General features: G+C 42.5%; 1 protein-coding gene across 1 annotated transcript in view; it reads left to right on the forward strand.

The window, feature by feature from the left end:
- Positions 1 to 17,908, forward strand: part of GPR143 (G protein-coupled receptor 143) — a 367,151-nt gene extending 349,243 nt beyond the window's left edge. The window contains exon 9 of the mRNA XM_078657596.1: positions 17,092 to 17,908. Coding sequence (XP_078513722.1) covers positions 17,092 to 17,186 — 95 coding nt within the window. The 3' untranslated portion in view covers positions 17,187 to 17,908. The remainder of the gene's footprint in view (positions 1 to 17,091) is intronic.
- Positions 17,909 to 19,277: the final 1,369 nt, after the last annotated feature.

A 19,277-nucleotide genomic window follows, 5' to 3' on the forward strand; every position in this document is an offset into this window, starting at 1 on the left:
AAGAGTATGTTAGTCTACGTGCTTGGTCTGAGTGAAACTGGCCAGGGGGACAGACGCTGGGCACAGTCCGGTCACAAACGGGCGCAGACAGGCTTGCCTTTCAAGCCCGCCATGAGAGGGGCATGGCTGGGGGAGTGGCAAGTGCCGCAAGTGGTGAGGTGGAGTCTGAAAAAACAGTTTGGGGAAACGTAAATTACAAACTGAGGTCCAGCAACCTCTGTCCTCAAGCACAGTCTCCCCTGTGCAGTAAGACTACTGGCAAAGCAATGCTTAACAACAAAGTAAGAAACCATAAACTGATTAAAACATCCTAAAAAGGGACAAGCCCTTCTACCTAGATGGTGCTACCTATGGAGCCAGGCAACTCCTATGAGAGGCATCTCTGTGCCGTACAAAGAAATTATTAAGCACCAACCTTGTTGCATCCCCCACCACATCTGAGTTTGTACCCATACATTTCATCAGTGATACTAACTGTGCTGCCAGGTGTAAGCCTCATTATGTGTGTGTAGGTCATCTTGTTCCATTGGTCACATAAGTTTATCAAGGTCACAAAAGAACCCCTTTAAACAAATACACACTTTACACAACATTTATAAATACATTGCCTCTCAACCGTGGAAAGGCTATGGACACCAGGGATGCAGCAAAAAAAGGAGAACTCTAACAAAATCTAGAAAAGTAGACACATTTATTCATAGTTAAAATACACCATATAATTCACAGTCTATCCAATAATGTGATCTTCATTAAAAACACACATATATCTATACATAAAGCACATAAATGGACAAAATAATATTACACAGAAAAAAAGATTTATACAAAAGAAATTATATAAAAGAGTTGGGAACATCAAAGGAAAAACTAGTTCCTATTAAAGAGGAAAACCAATGAATTGTAGACAGATCAATTGTGACAGCTATTGTTCATTTCTAAAAATGCTGTAATTCGAAACAATTGTCACCACAGATTTATCACTTATTCCTCTTAAAAGCATCGACGCGTTTTGGTGGGCACTAATTCTTGGCCAACACCTTCTTCAGGAAAATATTAATAAAAAATCCCAATCACAAACAAGATCTGTTTCTTCTGGGCACACAGAATTGGCGTAACTACTTTCGATAATGGGAAAGGAAGTGATTTATCCAAGTTTATCTTGAGACCCAAGATTTCATCAAACTTCCCCAGCTCGGTGATTATATCATGAAAACTGCTAATTTGGTAATTAACAAGCAGGAGGGTGATATCATATGTACATTCCATGAAAGATACACACCCAAGTCCTGAGCCTTATTGCACATCAGACAAGCCATTGGCTCCATAGCTAGCTCACAGATCAGTGGGGAGAGGGGGCACCCCTGTCTAGTGTCTCTTCTAATTTGCCACTGCCCTGAATAGATGTCCCCTGTACAGATCATAGCGGTCGGCTGGTGACATAAAAGTCCAATTGATTTAAGTATACCATTTCTCAGACCCATGTTCTGCAAAACTTCAAATAGTTATTCCCAGAGTAAGGTATCAAACTCCTTCTCAATGTCTAAGAAGGCAGCTGCAGGCCATTGTTGCTCCCTCAGGGCTCTATCTAGGACATGGAAATGGCACCTCAGATCAATGTGGGTATGGCGCCCAGTGATAAACCCACTTTGGTCTGGATGTATCAACTTTAGCACCAAATGAAGAAATATGTTCACTATAATATTCTGTCATGGTTTATACTCTGTATTAAGAAGAGCTAAAGGTCTTTAGGACTTGATGTCCGATGGGTCACTGCCAGGTTTGGGGAGACAACAATGTTAGTCTCCCTAATCCACCAAGGCAGCTCCCCTCTCTCCATCGCCCCCTCATACATACTTAATGACCTGGGAGCCAGATTTGCTTTTAGGTCACATAGAACTCAAGGGGCAGAGCATCAGCTCCATGGTTCTTTTCTCTGAACAGCTGGCTAATAACAGTACCAGGTTCCTGTACCATGAAAGTGGCATCTAGCGTCACTGCTTGCTCCCCATTCAAATGTGTAATGGGCACTGCCTCTAGAAAGTCTTGAACATTCAGAGTATTCCCCATATTTGGGGCCTCATGTAGTGCCCAATATTAATGTGCAAATGTATGATTGATATCTGGTTGGATTGCATAATTTCACCTGCAACAGACTGCAGCGCTCTGAAGGATCTCCTCTCCTGCTCAGACCTCAACAGCCATGCAAGCAATTGCCCAGCGCTGTTCCTTTTGATATGCTTCCTGGCCATATATTCCTTATAAATTATCTTCTGTTAAGTCTCTAACATGACTTTATTTATGGTCAACTTAATTTCATAACTCATTTTCAAGCCTATGCCTGTAATAACCTAAATCCAAAATTGCAAATGGTATACAATCAGTTTAACTCAAATTCATTACTTGTAAACATTGTAATCATGCTTAGTTCAGCGTTTCAAAACATTTTTAATTTATACAATTGTTAGTTCCTTTAAGGCTTCTCAAAAACACATTGTGTGATGTTGTTAAAAAATTCACAAGCATCTACATTAAACAACTTTATGATTCAGCGCATCCCAATGCATTTCGGGCAGGTTGTTGTGCCCTTCGTCAGGGGAATCTGTAGAGTAATACAACATGGTATGAGTCTCTATTAACGACAGAATGTACAGGGTGACATTTAGAGGAGGTCAGGATTAAGCGAGTGCGACTGTTTAAATGTTCAATCAAAAACAACCAAATTAACATAAAGTTAAACATCACGAATTGAATGCACAATTGTAGCATGCCTGAACTTGACGCCTAAATCTAAATCAGAAGGAGAAAGTGTATGATGGAAAAGAAGAGTATCCCGTGATTCTGTCCTAAAAACGGAGTTCCTAATTTTCGGTAATTTGTGTTCGTGACATGCAATCACATGCAATACGTTTCATGTCCGTGAGTGACAAGTGTTTACTAAGTACCATGCAAATCTTTATTGGATTGAAAATAGTACATCACGAGTGAGGAAACCCATCAGAGACGTGCATAAGATAAAGCTTGCATACGCAAGGGACTCTTACTTCAATACGCAAATAACGTATCGGATATCTGTGGATACCCTTCCGTAATTGGAGACCTGTGGGGAATAAATTAACCCGACAAGTTTTAGTCGATGGACTAGAGTATGTGCACCCGTGTTTAAAAGCAAAAAGACGCGGTTACCGTGTTAACTTGCTTGAGTGTTTCTCTGTGAAAAGTAAAGAACGTGGGACCGTTAGTCATAGTTTACTACTGGAAACGGTGCTCGACATATGCCATATCGCAGTGGCGCTCTTACCGTGAATTGTAAACGCGAGTACTCCTCTAAGTGCTCAACAGTGCCGGTGTGGTGAAAAAGCTAACCGGAAGTGTCTGACTATGAAACAATAGTAAACACAAATAACAGACTATGATTCAGTCGCGCCATGTTGGGAGGGTGAGAGAGGAAAATAAATGAGTCACAGCAGAACGGGCAAACTCGCTATTAAATAGCGTAACAATCTAGGTGTGGAAACCCTAGTATACAGAGTATATCAGTTTCTATCAAATGAGTAGAAAAAACAGTTACAGGAGCTTATAAGTGGAATCTGCCACTGTGAGTGTGCACAATCTAATTAGCCAAATCAGGTGTAGTTCTTATTACATGAAACATGACAATTCAAATTTATCATTAAGCCCTGTCGGTGTCAAGGTTTGTAAATACCAGATCCAGTGTGCCTCACGCTGGGACAAAATCTTAGCTCGATCATATTCTGTGTTTGGTTCAATGGCTTGTAGGACCCCGAATCTCAATTGAGATATGTTGTGTTTCAATGAAACCCAATGTGTAGCCAGAGGCGAGGTTGTGTTCTGCGTGCGTATGCGACTTTTATGCTCTGTAATTCTTGTGCGCACACTGCGTTCTGTCTTCCCAACGTAATAAAGGTCACAGGGACATTTGATGTAGTAAACAACAAAGTCACTATTACAATTTGTAGTGTGTGAAAAGGTGATAGTTTTACCCGATCTCGGGTGGTTCATCGTCTTTCCAGTCACTGCATTGTTACAGTTAGAGCAGTTGAAACATTTGCTGAACCCTCTGTGTGTAACCTTAGATTGAGGTTGTTTTTTGTTGAGAATCTCCTTTAAGTTACTTGCCCTTTTATATGCAAATAATGGGAGAGCGTTGAACGTTCCAGCGAAATCAGGTTCTGATTGCATGAGAGTCCAGCGATTGAGGATAATAGATTTTACTTGTCGTGATTGGGTTGAATATGTTGACACAAAAACTTCTCTAGGAGAAGTTTTAGTCATTTGTTTCTTCTCTAGGAGTGACTCACGGGTCACTTGTGAAACTCTGTTGGTGGCTTGGTTTAAAACCGGGTCAGGGTAACCTCTCTGTCTGTATTTATTTTTGGCGACTTCAACCATCTGCAAGCCTTCACTTTGCTCGGAATGAATTCTTTTAATTCGAAGGAACTGGGAGTACGGGAGATGTTTTTTCAAGGGCCAAGGGTGAAAGCTGTGGTACTGTAAAGCATTATTCCTGTCAGTGGGCTTGGTGTAAATGGAAGTAGTTATGCTTGAGTCTGATAATTTAACAAGCACATCCAAGAATGCTATTTGCTCATTGGAGATGTGATGGGTAAACTGTATCCGGGGATTAATGTTGTTGAGCTGCAGGATGTTTTGTTCCAACTCATGCTTCGTACCCTGCCACATGATGAAGATATCATCAATGTAGCGCTTGTATGTTAGCAATTTGGTGTTCCATTGGGGGCAGTGCATCAGTGCCTGAACAGAGTCCAGGAATCCTACTACACTTCTAGAATAAGGGACTTAGCAGAACCCCTACAACTGTTGCACGCCAGGGTTAAGCCACTTAATATAACACAGAATAGCTGAATAAAAGATTAACTAGATTACTGAGTGCAAACGCTGCTGCGCTAATTCCCCCTGTAATAACCTAAAGGCATCTCTTTCATTTGCAGGGTCTACAGTGGTGCCTTCATCTTATGTGAAATAATAATCAATGTGATCCCCAACAGTGGTTCTAAAGGGAGCACCCAACAGTGCTTCAGGGCCTACCCACCATATGGGCAATGCTGGCTCTTCCCCATTTGATTGTCAATAGCAGAGGACTACAATCCAACTATGTATGACCCAGATATTACATTTTAGTAAATGTATTTGGTTAACTAGACCCTACCAATTCATATCTAGTCATGTGCTAATACTGTGGAATAGAGAAAGAATCAATACTACCTTCTGTCCGGATGCAATTCTCAACAAATCTTGATCAGTTGTAAACTCTGAGATCATGCAGCTAACCTCTATGAGATCACTCTATCAGGTGCACTTGGTGAGGGCGGTATCAATGTATGCATGTAAGTGTTTGTAGCCGTATTGTAATTACCTCCCCAAATAATTGGTGTGTTACAATGCCTAAATAGTGATAGAGTCAATGTATAGTAAAAGGATCCCCGATTAGTATTAGGTGCATAAACATAAGCTAGTGTCAACTCATTACCATCCACGGTTCCTTCCACCAGTGTATATCTACTTTCCTTGTCTATGTGGGCATAATCACCAATAAACGGGCCCCAGGTGGTTTGCAAGTCAAGGTACTCCTGGCAAATGCTGAATATCTGGTACTGATCAGTAAACTTTTCCATTGTTTCTTAAAATTCTGAAGCACTGTCCATGTGAGATGGCTCTCTTGAAGAAGGACACAATGCACTTTTACATGCTGCAGGAAAGCCTATGATATATATCTCTTAGATGGAGTGCCCAGCCCTTTTAGGTTCCAAGTGAAACAGTAACATTTGAACTCATATTCATAGTTTATCAACCAGAGTTGAGATTTTAATGTCTCTACCCCATTCCTAGTTCACAATTTTCATTTCCTGGATTACTTACAGAACCACCAAACGTGCTTCTACATATGCCATTCTGAAGGATGCTATAGTTTTCCTACTGACACTCTTTGCAAACCCTGTCTTCCTTCCAGTAGTCTCTATGGTGACACTAAAGATCATCTAACCATTAGACATCCTGCCTGAGATTTGTAACAATACCCCACCAAAGTAAAGCATCAACAGAACTTAGTATCCACATCAGGACTAAGTTTGAAGCATATGTCACCCAGAAATACTGCAAAGGCTGTCACAGTTATTGAATCTTACATATGCCCCAAACATAATCAATGCCCACTGTTCATCAGTGAAGCTGCTTGTAATATTTAAAGGACCTTATGCACAAAGTCTCTAGTCATTGGGGTGAGTGCTCGACATTGCCCTATTATATTACTCAGAGTGATTATAGCCATATCGTCTTCCTTGCCTGTTGATTCTCATGGTGTGTCAAGTTTCGCATTCCTCTAGATCTACTACTTGGCCGCACTTTTGACTACCTTGGCTCTCTGCAGAGTTGCCTGTTCATCTGTAGGCTTGTTTGGCATTCGGCTGTGACCCTTAGCATCCTTAAGTTGTTGTCGGTTCCATCTGAGTTCGGAGCTGTATTGAGCCTAGACATCTCCATTCACCAACAGGGACTCATCCAGTGCTGTGAAAAAGTGTGACTTTCCATCAACTGTCTTTTTCAGCTTAGCTGAATATAGCTAAGTTCATGGGATCTCGTTTTGAGGTAGTAAATGCTTAACCTTCGTGAAGGAGTGATGATGCATCAGAGTTGTGGTGGTGTAGTCAGGGAACACCCACGCCTTATTATTTTGAATCAACATCGGTCTCCGTTCCCATGTGGCTTGCAGTGTTTGTCCCAGTCGTAGTAATGTAACATACATGCCACAATAGGGCGAGGAGGCTCCTGGCACAGGAGGGCAGCCTGGTATTCTGTGTACCCTCTCCACTGCAGACTTCAGTGGTGTCCCTTTCAACACATTCTTGAGGAGCTAGTCCTCCAAAATGCCTCCACATTGCGTCCTTCGGCTCGTTCTGAGGTACCCAGGAGGCATATATTGTTCCTATGGGTGCATCCGTCTTTGTTTTCTGCTCAGTACTGTCGGTGTTCCACCATTGTGAGGAGAGCCTTCCTTTAAGATTGCAGCTCCAGCACCACTGGTCTCAAAGACCTTACCATAAACTAATTCTCTGTGATTCTCTCCGAGAGTTTTTTATGGTCAGTTCCTAATAGGGTCACTTCTATTCACTCTGAATTGATTTTTGCTTCCATCATGCTTGTAGTTTTCAGGATCGCCTGTAGTATTTGATTGAATATTTTGTTGTGACTGTGACATACCAATGTAGTTTCAACACTCAACAGAGGGTACATCACATCTTTATCCTTGCCAGGTTGCATCTCTTCTGCATATTTTTCAGTGGCTTAGATGCTTCAGATTTACCCATCTTTTGACTTTTCACCCATGCATCCAGGAGAACCAGCAGCTCCAGCGGTCACCCAGGGAAATATATACCTTCAGGCCAAAGGGCACGGTCCAGACCAACCAGGCCTACAGCTTATACCATATTGTGCTGCCGATCGAAGGTCACTGGTGAGCATCAGCCAGTGCATAAAGTCTGCACCCAGTAGGAGTCCTTTCCAGTGCAGATTACACCCCATTTCACCACACGATCAAACTGCTGGGCAACTGTGACAGTACGGAAATATTAGGTTCCCAGGTAATCCAGCCCCCAGGGCCCAAGGCAGACAGTAGACTCAAGTACCCTCTGCACCAGGGTTGCAATAATCCCCTTCATTGCAGGCAGATCATATCAGCCAGATCATCATCATTTCACCAGCTGTATTGTGCAGTTTATAGTCCATATTCTCACATCGGCCAATCTTTGCAGAGGCCCAGCCGCCCACTCACTCCTCCTCTACCTTTAGTCTTCACCCTCAGCCTGATCTGAGTTATATTTCAAAGGGCATTAATGGGCGTGGGCCCCTACCAGGAGAATTCAATGGCCGCCGTCCTCCACCAAAGTCTCTCTCCCCTTTCACAGGCAGAGGTGTATCGCTGTCCGAACAGGGGATGTCCCACAGGGTATACTACCTTCACTAGGCCTAAGCGGTGGCGGCTGGGGCGGAATAATAAATAAAAAAGACTTACATGCTTCTTACACTGCTGGCCACCTCGGTGTTCATCAACCACACAGCACAGTCTCCCAGACTTCCCCACCCAATCCAGACGTTGCTCGCATGCTATTATAAGGCATGGGAGAAGTGCCAGGATTGGTCTGAGTAGGCTGGTTTGATGCTCTGTCATGCACAGAGCAGGTTTCTTTTCTCCACCCAGCTGGGTTGGAGAAATCTAAGTGCTCATGTTGGTTTGGCCGCCTTAAGACAGCTTGCCAAACTGACATGCCCACTTACAGTGCCAACCACTCCTCCTCCCTGCCATGGCCCGCCCCGGCCCTGCTATGTTCTAGACTGCCATTGACTCAGTCAGTCAGTAAAAAAAAGTTATAATAAAATTGTTTTATTATCATGTTCTTTTTCATCTGCTGGTTCTGAGCAGTGAGGCGACGCTCGTTCGCCATTACGGAGGAGCTGCCACTGCTTAGCCTACCCACCTCAACCCACATCCCTGATGTGCATCTCCCCACCTCTTTCACTTCGCTTGTTTTCTCACCACAGGGCAGCCGGGGATCTCGGCAGGCCACAATCCACTTATACGTCAGGCCTCTATGACACACCAGAAATCCACAAGTTATCGGAAGGGGCCGCTCCTCTACTGGACGAGTGGGCTCCCATATCCAGGCCAGGACGCTGGGCTGTAGAATACACCAACTGCATCTCTCCCACACCAGTCAAGCTACTGGGCCTATCTGTGTGGCATCCTTTTCTTGGTCAGTGCCATCTTAGTTGGCTGGAGTGAGCCTCACCAAAAGTCCAACCAGAATCTCTATAAGTTCCAGCGCGTCTCCAATCGCGCTACAATGTCCATGTGCCATTAGAGTACGCAACATTTTCATTTTTAACAGTACCACTGGTGTGCCTCTATTCAGTCAGGTCCAAGCTATGTCATAGGGGGGCCCTGGAGTGGCCTTAAACAGCGTCCTATGCGTTGCTTGACAAGCCACGCCCCATGTATTGGCTATGTACTTAACATTCAAATGTTCAAAGACCATTTACATTTGTGCTATAACTTTAAAATTGATAAAGGAAATTAGGTAAAACGTTTTAGGCACAAAATGGCACGCATCAATATATGGCAGTAAAATGTGATGTATTTTCATTCTGCCATTTTTCTTATTTTTGTGGCAAATTCTACATACGAGAGTTTGTAACCTGTTTTGTTACTTTGCTTCACCCAGACCAATCTGTACCATATGACAGAATCAAAATCTCAATTTTGTAAGGAGTGCTGCAAGTAAATAACAATGCAAAAATGTGTTTTTAGTGGAATATTTTGTCAAACGTAACTATCAATTTTTAAATGTAAAGAGAACACCTCTGGTCGTGCAGGAATTTTTGGCTGTTGCAAAGTATGTTCATCGCATTTTATCTAGGGAATGTTTCATCAGTCAAGGCCTGTCACTAAAAGTGCATTGATTGCTTTGCATGTCATTCTCGACTTGTGTTTTGAAACGTGTCTTTTCATTTCTTGAGCATAACATGAACATATAACCCTCCCTACACAAAATGTTTGGTGAACCAGGTAGAGAAATAGTTTAATACGAGTTTCTTCATCTTTTGCTTAAACTTTCTTGTGGAAGTGGAATGTTCACGCACTGAATTTGTGTTATATTTACGTTGGTTTCTGTTGCTGTATAAACCTCTAATAGTGTTCAGAATAGTTTCATGTCGTAGTGGTGTGTATGTTCTCAATATATTGATTTGTCAAAAACACCTGTATTCATGTAACCCTTTCTCTGAAATGTATAATACACACTGGCTTTACTGTAGTGTAAGCACAGTGAAACCTGTTATAAAAAATAAGCATTATGTCTGTAAATAAACACTTCAAATGGCCTGAGTGGACAAAATGTCGTCTCTTTAATATGACACATTCGTTCTGTTATCAGAAAATCATAATGTAATCTTCACTGTGACTTTGACATGAATTTACTGAAAACGTTGATTTTTGTCTATGTATGTTTCCAAGAGTCAATTTACAAAACCATTCATGAGTCTTTTTTTTTTTAAAGATTTTTATTGTTTATAAACATAAAAACAATGATTGCATTTGAATAAAACATATAGGGCATACATTCGTGAGGGCAAAGCAAACGACGAGCAAAAGACAAATATAGTAACATATGAAGAAAAACAACCCACGATCATGGCAGTACTTCATCCCCGGCCCCCCCTTCCCGGAACCTCATTCATGAGTCTTTTTTAATTAAACCACCAAACATCTAAACAGGGAATACAATTAGAATATCCTCTAGAATAAATAAAAAAAGGACTGTTCCTTAATTCCACTTTTAAAGATAGTGAGATGAATATTTCGAGGCCAATTCACAAAGGACTTTTTCATTAATGAGTTACGAGTTTACTCCTTTAGGACTTCTTTACTTACTCAAAAATGCCTTTGTGACTTGGCCCCCTAGCTTTTTGGACTGTGCTCTGAATAATTAAAAGTTGAATCCTAACTTTCCGACACTATCTGACATTTACCTATCACTGTCATCAAATTAATGGCTTGATTTAGACGTTGAGGTGTCGGATATCCGTCACTTTTGTGGAGGAATATCCCATCCACCGTATTTCAAATTCATTGTATCTTATGGCACTTGTAACACCGTGGACAGGATATCCGTCACATATGTGACAAAGTATCCGTCCGCCAAATTCTAAATCACAAACTAATTTTTAAACATTTTCGCACACGGTACACAGGTTATTCAGTCACTCAGTTATCGAACTCTATCTTATATATTCTTTTATATTAATTTCTATCCGGGAACAACTCTAGAGTACATATAAACATAACTACAGGTCTCATATATAATATATATCAACCAGTAATAATTATTTAAGTTAAACATGCAGCCAGTACAGACCCTGAAGTAAACATAATATATTTCTGAAAAGCTGTGGAAACAGCTTTAAGCATTTTTATGGGAGGCTGGGCTGCATAAACACTGACAAATTCTAATTTCTATTTTTACCTGGAACACATCACTAGAATTCACAAAAAGCATTGCTGTATATAGTAAAAAGACATAAAGATTACATTAAACTAATTTCAGGTAGCGGCGGCTGCCATAAACAAATGGTGGTTGCATGTGAGGCGTCATGAACGGGGAGGGGGGGGGGGTTTAATGCAATATTTAAAAAATCTATAAAATGTACCTTTTGCCACAGCGGCCGGCCAGCTCCAGTATTGCATTCGCCATCTCTTCTCTTCCTGACTCTCATCCAATCCCTGTGTTGCAGAGCAGCTCAAGGATTAGACTGAGCAGGCAGGGAAGAGGCCCTGCTCAGACCAGGGAGTCCCAATAAAGCGGGGCTGGAGAAAACCTAAGTGCCCATGTGTGTTTTGGTCAGGCTGAGACAGCCAGCAAAAACACGCCTGCGTGATTTGGGAGTGGTGTGCACGTAGCGCTCCTCCTCCCCCTCCCATGCCTAAGCCCCTCCCCTCCCAACATAGCTGACAGCACCGGCAAGTGTAAAATAAAACGTTGCAAGAGCATCATTTCATTTTACATTTCCTGGCTCTGAGCCAGGCAGTGGGGCAACGCTCCTCTGCCATTACGGAGGAGCCACCACAGATTTCAGACCTGGCAATATACAGCATTTGGTCATCAGGCTGTAGAATCATGTTTGAATAAGAACAACATGCAATTGTGAATTAACCTGGTGCCTGGCGGTTCTTGTTGATACCCCTTAAACTTTTCAAGCACAGCAATGGGTCATGAAAATAATGCAAACCCTGATGCTTTGATACAATTAGCGTATAGATTGAAGAGAAAGTGGCAGGGAACAAACCTATTGTACTCTGCTATCATCAGTATAACAAGTGTGATGATCTATATATACGTGCATGATGTGCTCATGGTGCATCAGGATCATTGTGTTCACATATGTGATTTTTGGACATGGTCTTCTGCTACTGTAGCTACACAGGCACTACAGTTCTAGATCAAGCCGACACTGCCACCAGCTTAGTCAATGATCTTAGAATAAGGTTTGAGCATATGTACACAACCACAGGAGGTTTTCGGCTTATTTCCAGGGCAAAGGACCATAAAATACTTTCTGCAGTAGTGCAGTGGGTTTTTCCAACGATATTAGACCTTCATACTGGCTGAAGTTCAAGCATTCTATTGAAGCAGTTGTAATTTTATATGACCCAGAAGCTATGGGATTTCAACTGTGCCCACAGATATGCCTATGTCGGGCAGTCCATATCTTTCAGTTGTGGGGCAAGAGATTCGCCTCAATGCAGTTTTTAGATACACCTTAAAAGCCAATTTTCAGCTGGTCCACTGGAATTTGTTCAGGCAATCAACAACTGCTTCTGCCTTGGGACCTTCCATGCACTATAGTTTCAGGCCAAAATACCCAGTGGGGCAAACAGGGTATCCTTGCAGGAATGTGTCCCATTTTAGCACGCTGAGATAGCTGCGGACTAGCATCTCCAGTCTTGGAGAAAAATATTAGAAACAGACGTCCAGACAGAGCAGGTTAGAAGTCACACCATTTAATTCTGGCAGGCTGGCAGCAATTTATTGGGTGTAGGAGGTAGGTTTATTACCCTCCTCTTCAGTTCAAGGCAGAGTTTACCTTCAGACCAGGTTACGAGTAGTATTTTAAAGGTTACCCTAGTCAGTTATTGAAATTTCCCATTCCTGGTTTTTAGCAAAGTGACCAACTTCCTGTCCTGAGTGGAACATAACTACCCTAGAACTCTGTGGACCAAAATTCCAAATTAGTTAATTCTGTGTCTGCTGCTCAAAAGCCTGTCCTGTCTTCCAACTTCATCAATACACTCCCAGTTCAGCACCATTAACTTTCAAGGAAATCTTCTACCCTCAGCCATCACTTGGACAATGCGTCCTGTAGGGCCTGGCTCCACTGAGGATTTTTCGTATGGGATGATGTGAAGGCTCACCATAGGTATTCCAACCTTGTACACTCAAGAGTGTAGTTCCCTTAACTCCCTCTACTAAAGATGTGACAAATAGCAGTATAGTTGTAATTTTTTGATGCATAGTTGCACCTATGAGTGCTACCTACTGGCATCTACATCTAATTGTGGTTGTGATGCATGCAGCAGACAGGTCTAATTTGGACGTTATTAGTTTATTTATGTTTGTGCATAATTTAATATAGTTTTGACACTCCAGATGCCCTTGTTGTTTGCATTACCCATTGCTGTTTGTGAACATTGTTTTAAGAGTTTTAGTTTTATGACTGAGGCAGGGAATGCCAGATATGACAGCCTCTCCCTCTACCTTTTCCCCCCAGGGCTGTCTTCAGAGAATACACATTTTGTTCTACTATAGCATCTCTTAGGAGTGTATACCTGTTCTTCTGCAAGTAAGCAGAGACCATTGCATTGCATTCTAGAGAGAGGATCTTCACTGACTCCTCTGTGGAGACTGAAGTGCGCCATAACCTAGTGGCTTGATTGTAATCTTGTGTTTATGAGCTAACACTAACTGGCTGAGTAATGCTGCACAGCTACCTGAACTTGTGGATATCAGCTGAAGCTTCCCTCCTCCTCACTGAACACTTTCTGATCTTGGGTCTACATGACCCCTGCTGCTGTTGGGTGGGTGAAACTGGGTTGTGGAGATGGGTATTGTCTCTTGTCTGCAATAAAGCCATAAGTCAGGCCAAGGAGTGCAGAGACATGGAAACAGCATATAGAAACTCTTTTAACTCCTCACCAGAAACTGCAGTGAAGTTCAGGTGAGGTGAGTGGTGACTCTTACTGGTGTAACCACTTCTTTCACTGCACTGAATGATGTTGGTATTTTTTCGCTATTTGACCCCCTCTTCGCAGTTTTGCAGTATCTAATTTACTAGGCAGGTAGCCAAATCAAGACCAGTGTGGTCTGAATGGAACCCTTTGGGCCTGTAGCTCCTCTTCTGTTTCTATGCACCAGAAGTGGTCTACAACTTGCCACTCTAACATAAAAATATTAGAAATAATTTTTTGGAGGTAAATAAATGTTGTTACTTTGCCCTATACATTACAATAGGTGGCTCTGCAGTCATGCAAGAGAGCTCTGTATGGTAAAGTATAGGGGAAAAGAAAATAGTTTGTTTAGCTCCAAATAATAACAGCAACAATAATAATATTAACAATTTTATAAGAGATGAAGTACCCCCTACTATAAGGATATTGCAAGTCACCAAGGAGTTCCATAACCATATAGACGAACAAAGCCGAAGGCCGAGCACTATGGGCCCGATATAGGTAATTCTTTTTTACCACTTCTTAAATACCGAATTTTACCGATTCGGTATTTAAGAAGTGGTAAATATGAAGGGGGGAGATGTAGGTATTTCCAGATGTGTAAATACCGAATCTTTAAGATTCGGTATTTACCGAATCTGGAAATACCGAATCGGTATTTCCTATTGATTCCTATGGGCTGTGAAGCCCATAGGAATCAATGGGCAATACCGATTCTGTAATTACAGAATCGGTAATTACCGATTTTAGCAAGGGTGCAGGGGGTGTCACTTTGACACCCTCTGGCACCCCAAAAATAGGCATGTGCACCATGTGGCACACAGACATGCCCTAAGGGCATGTCTGTCTGTCACATGGCTAGGTGTGCATGCACACATGTGCATGCACACCTGAATTCGGTATTTTAACGCCCAATTGGATTGGGTGTTAAAATACCGAATCTGAAAGGCCTGCGGCACTCAAAGATGTGCTATCTACATATGCTTTTACAGACTCGGTATTTTTACCGAGTCTGTATTTACCGATTCGGTAATTTTACCGAATCTGTAAATACAGATTCGGTAAAATACCGATTCTGTAAAGCATGCTCCTACATCTCAAAATCCAATTACCGGTCGGTAACGGCCGAATTCGGCCGTTACCGACCGGTAATTGGCCACCTAGGGCCAGATGTAGGTAATTCTATTTTACCGACTCATAAATACCGAATTTTACCGATTCGGTATTTATGAATCGGTAAAATAGAAGTACCGAGATGTAGGTAAATCCAGATGTGGATTTACCGAATCTTTAAAAGTCGGTATTTACCGATTCGGTAAATACCGACCGGTAATGCCCCATTCATTCCTATGGGCTTTGAAGCCCATAGGAATGAATGGGGCATTACTGGTCGGTATTTACTGAATCGGTAAATACCGATTTTGACAAGGGTGCAGGGGGTGTCACTTTGACACCCTCTAGCACCCCCAAAAAAGGTTCGGGGGCCATGTGGCAGGCATACCTGCCCTAAGGGCAGGTCTGCCTGTCATATGGCACAGGTGTGCATGCACACATGTGCATGCACACCTGAATCGGTATTTTACCATCAAATTGAATTTGATGGTAAAATACCGAATTTGTAGGGCTTGTGGGACTCAGAAGAGTCCCACCTACATCTCAATTTTACCGATTCTGTAAAAATACCGGTCGGTAAATTTACCGACCGGTATATTTACCGAATCGGTAAAATTACCGAAATGGCCTGTTTCCTGCCCCCTACATCTCAAAAGCCAAATACCGGTCGGTAACGGCCGAATTCGGCCGTTACCGACCGGTATTTGGCTACCTACATCTGGCCCCTTGATCTGGCCCTATATGAGGTTATGAAACTCTGAGGTCCCAGCAAGTACTCATCACCTTCATGGTGAATATATTTATAGGAATGCCAAGGAAAATTCTGTTGCATGACAATATATCAAGGTCATTAATATTGAAGTAGAAAAATGTTGCATTCCCTACTTAGCCTACCATAACATTGTCAAGGTATACCTACACTTGGCTTACCATGCGGTGTTGTGTTTAGATTGGTGGATTTAACCAGCAGGTAATCGCAGGACTTTGCGTCATCCTGAGACAAGAGATTGGCTTCCGCAAGCGAGTCTGCTACTCATGCTTCAAAGTTTTGCCAGAGAGGTAGAAGACACTGAACTGAGGTGCACATTATTGAGAGAACGTGACACTAGCTGCACCTTTATTTAATCGATGCTTAGACCATAGTGTGTACAATAGCATATTGTAGATGTCGGATCGCACCCTAGTGGGGAGACAGGGCACTAAAAGGTGGAGGGGGGGTAGCGCATCACTGTTATCCGCTTCTTAGATTACAACCCTGTATTACTTTCCCATTGAACAGCACATTACTTGTTTCTGTGTGAGAGTAAAGTACTTCCTTGTACATAAAATATATGCATTTGGAGTAACACTATATTACAGTGTCTGTTGGGTGGCTGTTGAGCTCTGGGCGCTAGTCGCCTGCAGTATCTCACTGAGAAGCCTAGTACTGCTCTCCCTCGCTATCCTGAGAGTCAAGTGTGGAATAGGATGTAGCTGGCCAGCCTGTAGAGCCACAGTAGTATGTACCCCACGACAGCAGAGGCAAATGATCTCAACCATCACGTGATGTGGGGCCAAGTAACAAGCCTCTCTGTCATGATCCCTGATTTGTAAGCACTCATTCATGTTTTTGTCTCTTTTAACCATCCACCGGAGGGGGCTGATCACATTTTTCGAATATCCTCAGAAGTTCGCTTACAGTGATCTCTACTACCAAAATGTTGCCATTTTACGTATTCCTCGTGTTCTTTGAAGTTTTGCTCTTTGGTTTGTGTTTTTTTTTTTACTATCCCTATCATGAGTTTTGTAAACCGCTCAAGCACTGCCTACCCTTGTAATTGCCCACATTTTTTCTCACCAAAAAGAAAATTCCTTACATTCTTGGAAACATGAATACATTTAGAGTCGAGTGTACATGGGGTCACCTGCTTAATTCAAGACCACGAGCCCCCTTGTGACTTCACATTCCGAGATTATTTTCTGACAGCCTCCGCTTTGATCATGCCTGGATAGTTCCCGCGGGCATCCACAAAGCTCCACACAGGAAATGATTGTTCAAAATAGTATTTACAAAAAAACACGGACAAATGACGCCGTTCAGCAAGGCGGTGGACCAGAACGAGTCTGGAATCTGTTCTTAATCTGTTGTGACCAAATTGACGCGATATGTTTTTTTGTCTTTCTAGCTTCTGAAACGAGCACTGCTGAAGTTCACGCTTCCGGCGAGGTGCCCACCTCACAGGACATTAATGGCGTCGACAAAGAACACCTGGTGAGATGAGGTACCTCTCCAAAGTTACGCAACGCAAAGTGTCGCGTGGCAGCCGACCACCATCTGGGATGACATCGGTTATTCTGATTGGATGTCTGTCACTCCAGCTTAAACCACCTGACATTGTGCCTTCAGACTGAGTTTTTTTTCCTGATGTGCCACTTGGAATTTATATTGGACCACATGGATCTATGAATATTAATGAAGCATTGGGACTGCAAGTGTCGTTTCTGGACAGAGGATTAATGCACTAGAATGTAAACACACTGCTCCTTCTTCCACCCATTCTGTAGAAATGTCAAGTTTTTTGTAGTTACAGTGGCAGCCATATTCGGGTGTATATGCAGAACCGTACTTTTGGATAGACTGCCTGATTGAAGTATTTATGGGCTCTTTCTGGGTTCTTAGTTGAGAAATGAGTAATTAAACACGGATGAGAATATGGACAGATTGTGATGATACGTAGCATTCTAACTTGAACGAAAGAATCGTGTTTGTATTGTAATTTCTAATAACACCCCGTATTTTTCATGGTCTCTGTTACTAAAGTTCTTGTACTCGTACTCTGTGCTACTACCTCCATGTGGAGGGGCTCAACAGTGGTTACCGAAGAGCTCTTCAGATATTTTATGGGTTTATAAGTATGATCACAGTACTTTGAAATGCCTAGCAGTGTCACTGGCTGCCAATCACCAATACCGGGGTGGACACCAAATCAACACCACATGAGGAAGAAATTTAAATGAGGGGGCATGGGGCTTACATGGTTTGACCTGGCAGCCCATTGTCAACTCACTAGGAAAATGCTTGAGTGGCAAACTGGATAGCTCCGCCCTCCCAATCAAATGTATCAGGAGTTTAGAAACATAGGGGCATATTTACAAATTATGTTGGAATGTAGTTCTACTCTAAATTTGGCAATGCCATGCTCAGAATTTTTTTTAACGCAGGGAGGTGCCGTATTCACAAGAAAACGGTGCACCCCTGTGTTTCCCCTAGCACTGGCGCAAAAAACGCTCCCTAGTGCCAGCGCAGGCACCTTGCCACCATGTTGCAAAAGTGTCTGCGCTGCAGGGGAAATTGTTTATGAGCAAGAAGGCACACATTCATGCACATAAGCAATCAAGAATGGCGTTTTGCTCTTTACTATGTGTGAAATTAATACTTTTTCCTCGTATCGTCGTGCTTATACCAGGTATTTCCTTTTGTTCGTTTTTGACGGTGCCTCAACCTTGCAAATCTGGGGCGGTGTCAAAAAGCAATGGATGTTGCGGTGGTATGCCCATAGCAACACCCATTGCACGCCCCTTTGCTGCAGAGTACTGCAGTGAAAAGGGGCATATTTACAAGGTGACTTTAAGCCTTTGTGTAATTGGCTTAGCTTCACCTTGTAAATATAGGAAAGGACCCTACACCGCAGTGGCAAATGGGTCTTGTAAATATGCCCCATAGGGTTTGATGGCCGATCAGGGTCTGCGTCAGCATCATACTTTCCCAATTCCTTCCCTATCATCTGTATCATTTTATCTCCTTCATTGGGTCATTTCCTAAAACTGCTTGCACACCAAGGTGTAACTTAGGTAACTTAGGGATTCAAACAAAATAATTTACAAGAGTAAATGTTCATCCATATCCCCTGAATGAAGAACACTGATGTTTTGCCCCCATTATTGGATTTACCACGATGGCAGATTTTTGCATGTGGCTAAATCTACTCACAGGGTCGGTTTATCAATGACCTGGGATGGGTACTAATGAAAAATGTGTCAAATACTAACAAAAACAAAAGTTTCTGGGTATTCACTAGCCTTTTACAGGTAGTTTCCCACTCTAAGCGTGGTAGGGTATTTACTCCTTTCAGAAGGGAATACTGGAGCAGGTGTACAAATTTGTCACTCAATACAATGCAGCAGCCATAGCTGCTGGGCTGCTTTGTGCGAGAAGAAGAAAGATGGACAGCGTGATAACTACTAGGATATGGTGCAGCTCCTTTTACAAGTGCCGGCGTACTTTCAGCTGTATTGCACCACACACACATTCTCACAGCATAGTGCAAACGCGTGTGTCTGGTGTATAGCATAGGTTTTGTACTGGAATGAT

The sequence above is a fragment of the Lissotriton helveticus genome, chromosome 8 (assembly GCF_964261635.1).
Source record: "Lissotriton helveticus chromosome 8, aLisHel1.1, whole genome shotgun sequence".
Taxonomy (NCBI): domain Eukaryota; kingdom Metazoa; phylum Chordata; class Amphibia; order Caudata; family Salamandridae; genus Lissotriton; species Lissotriton helveticus.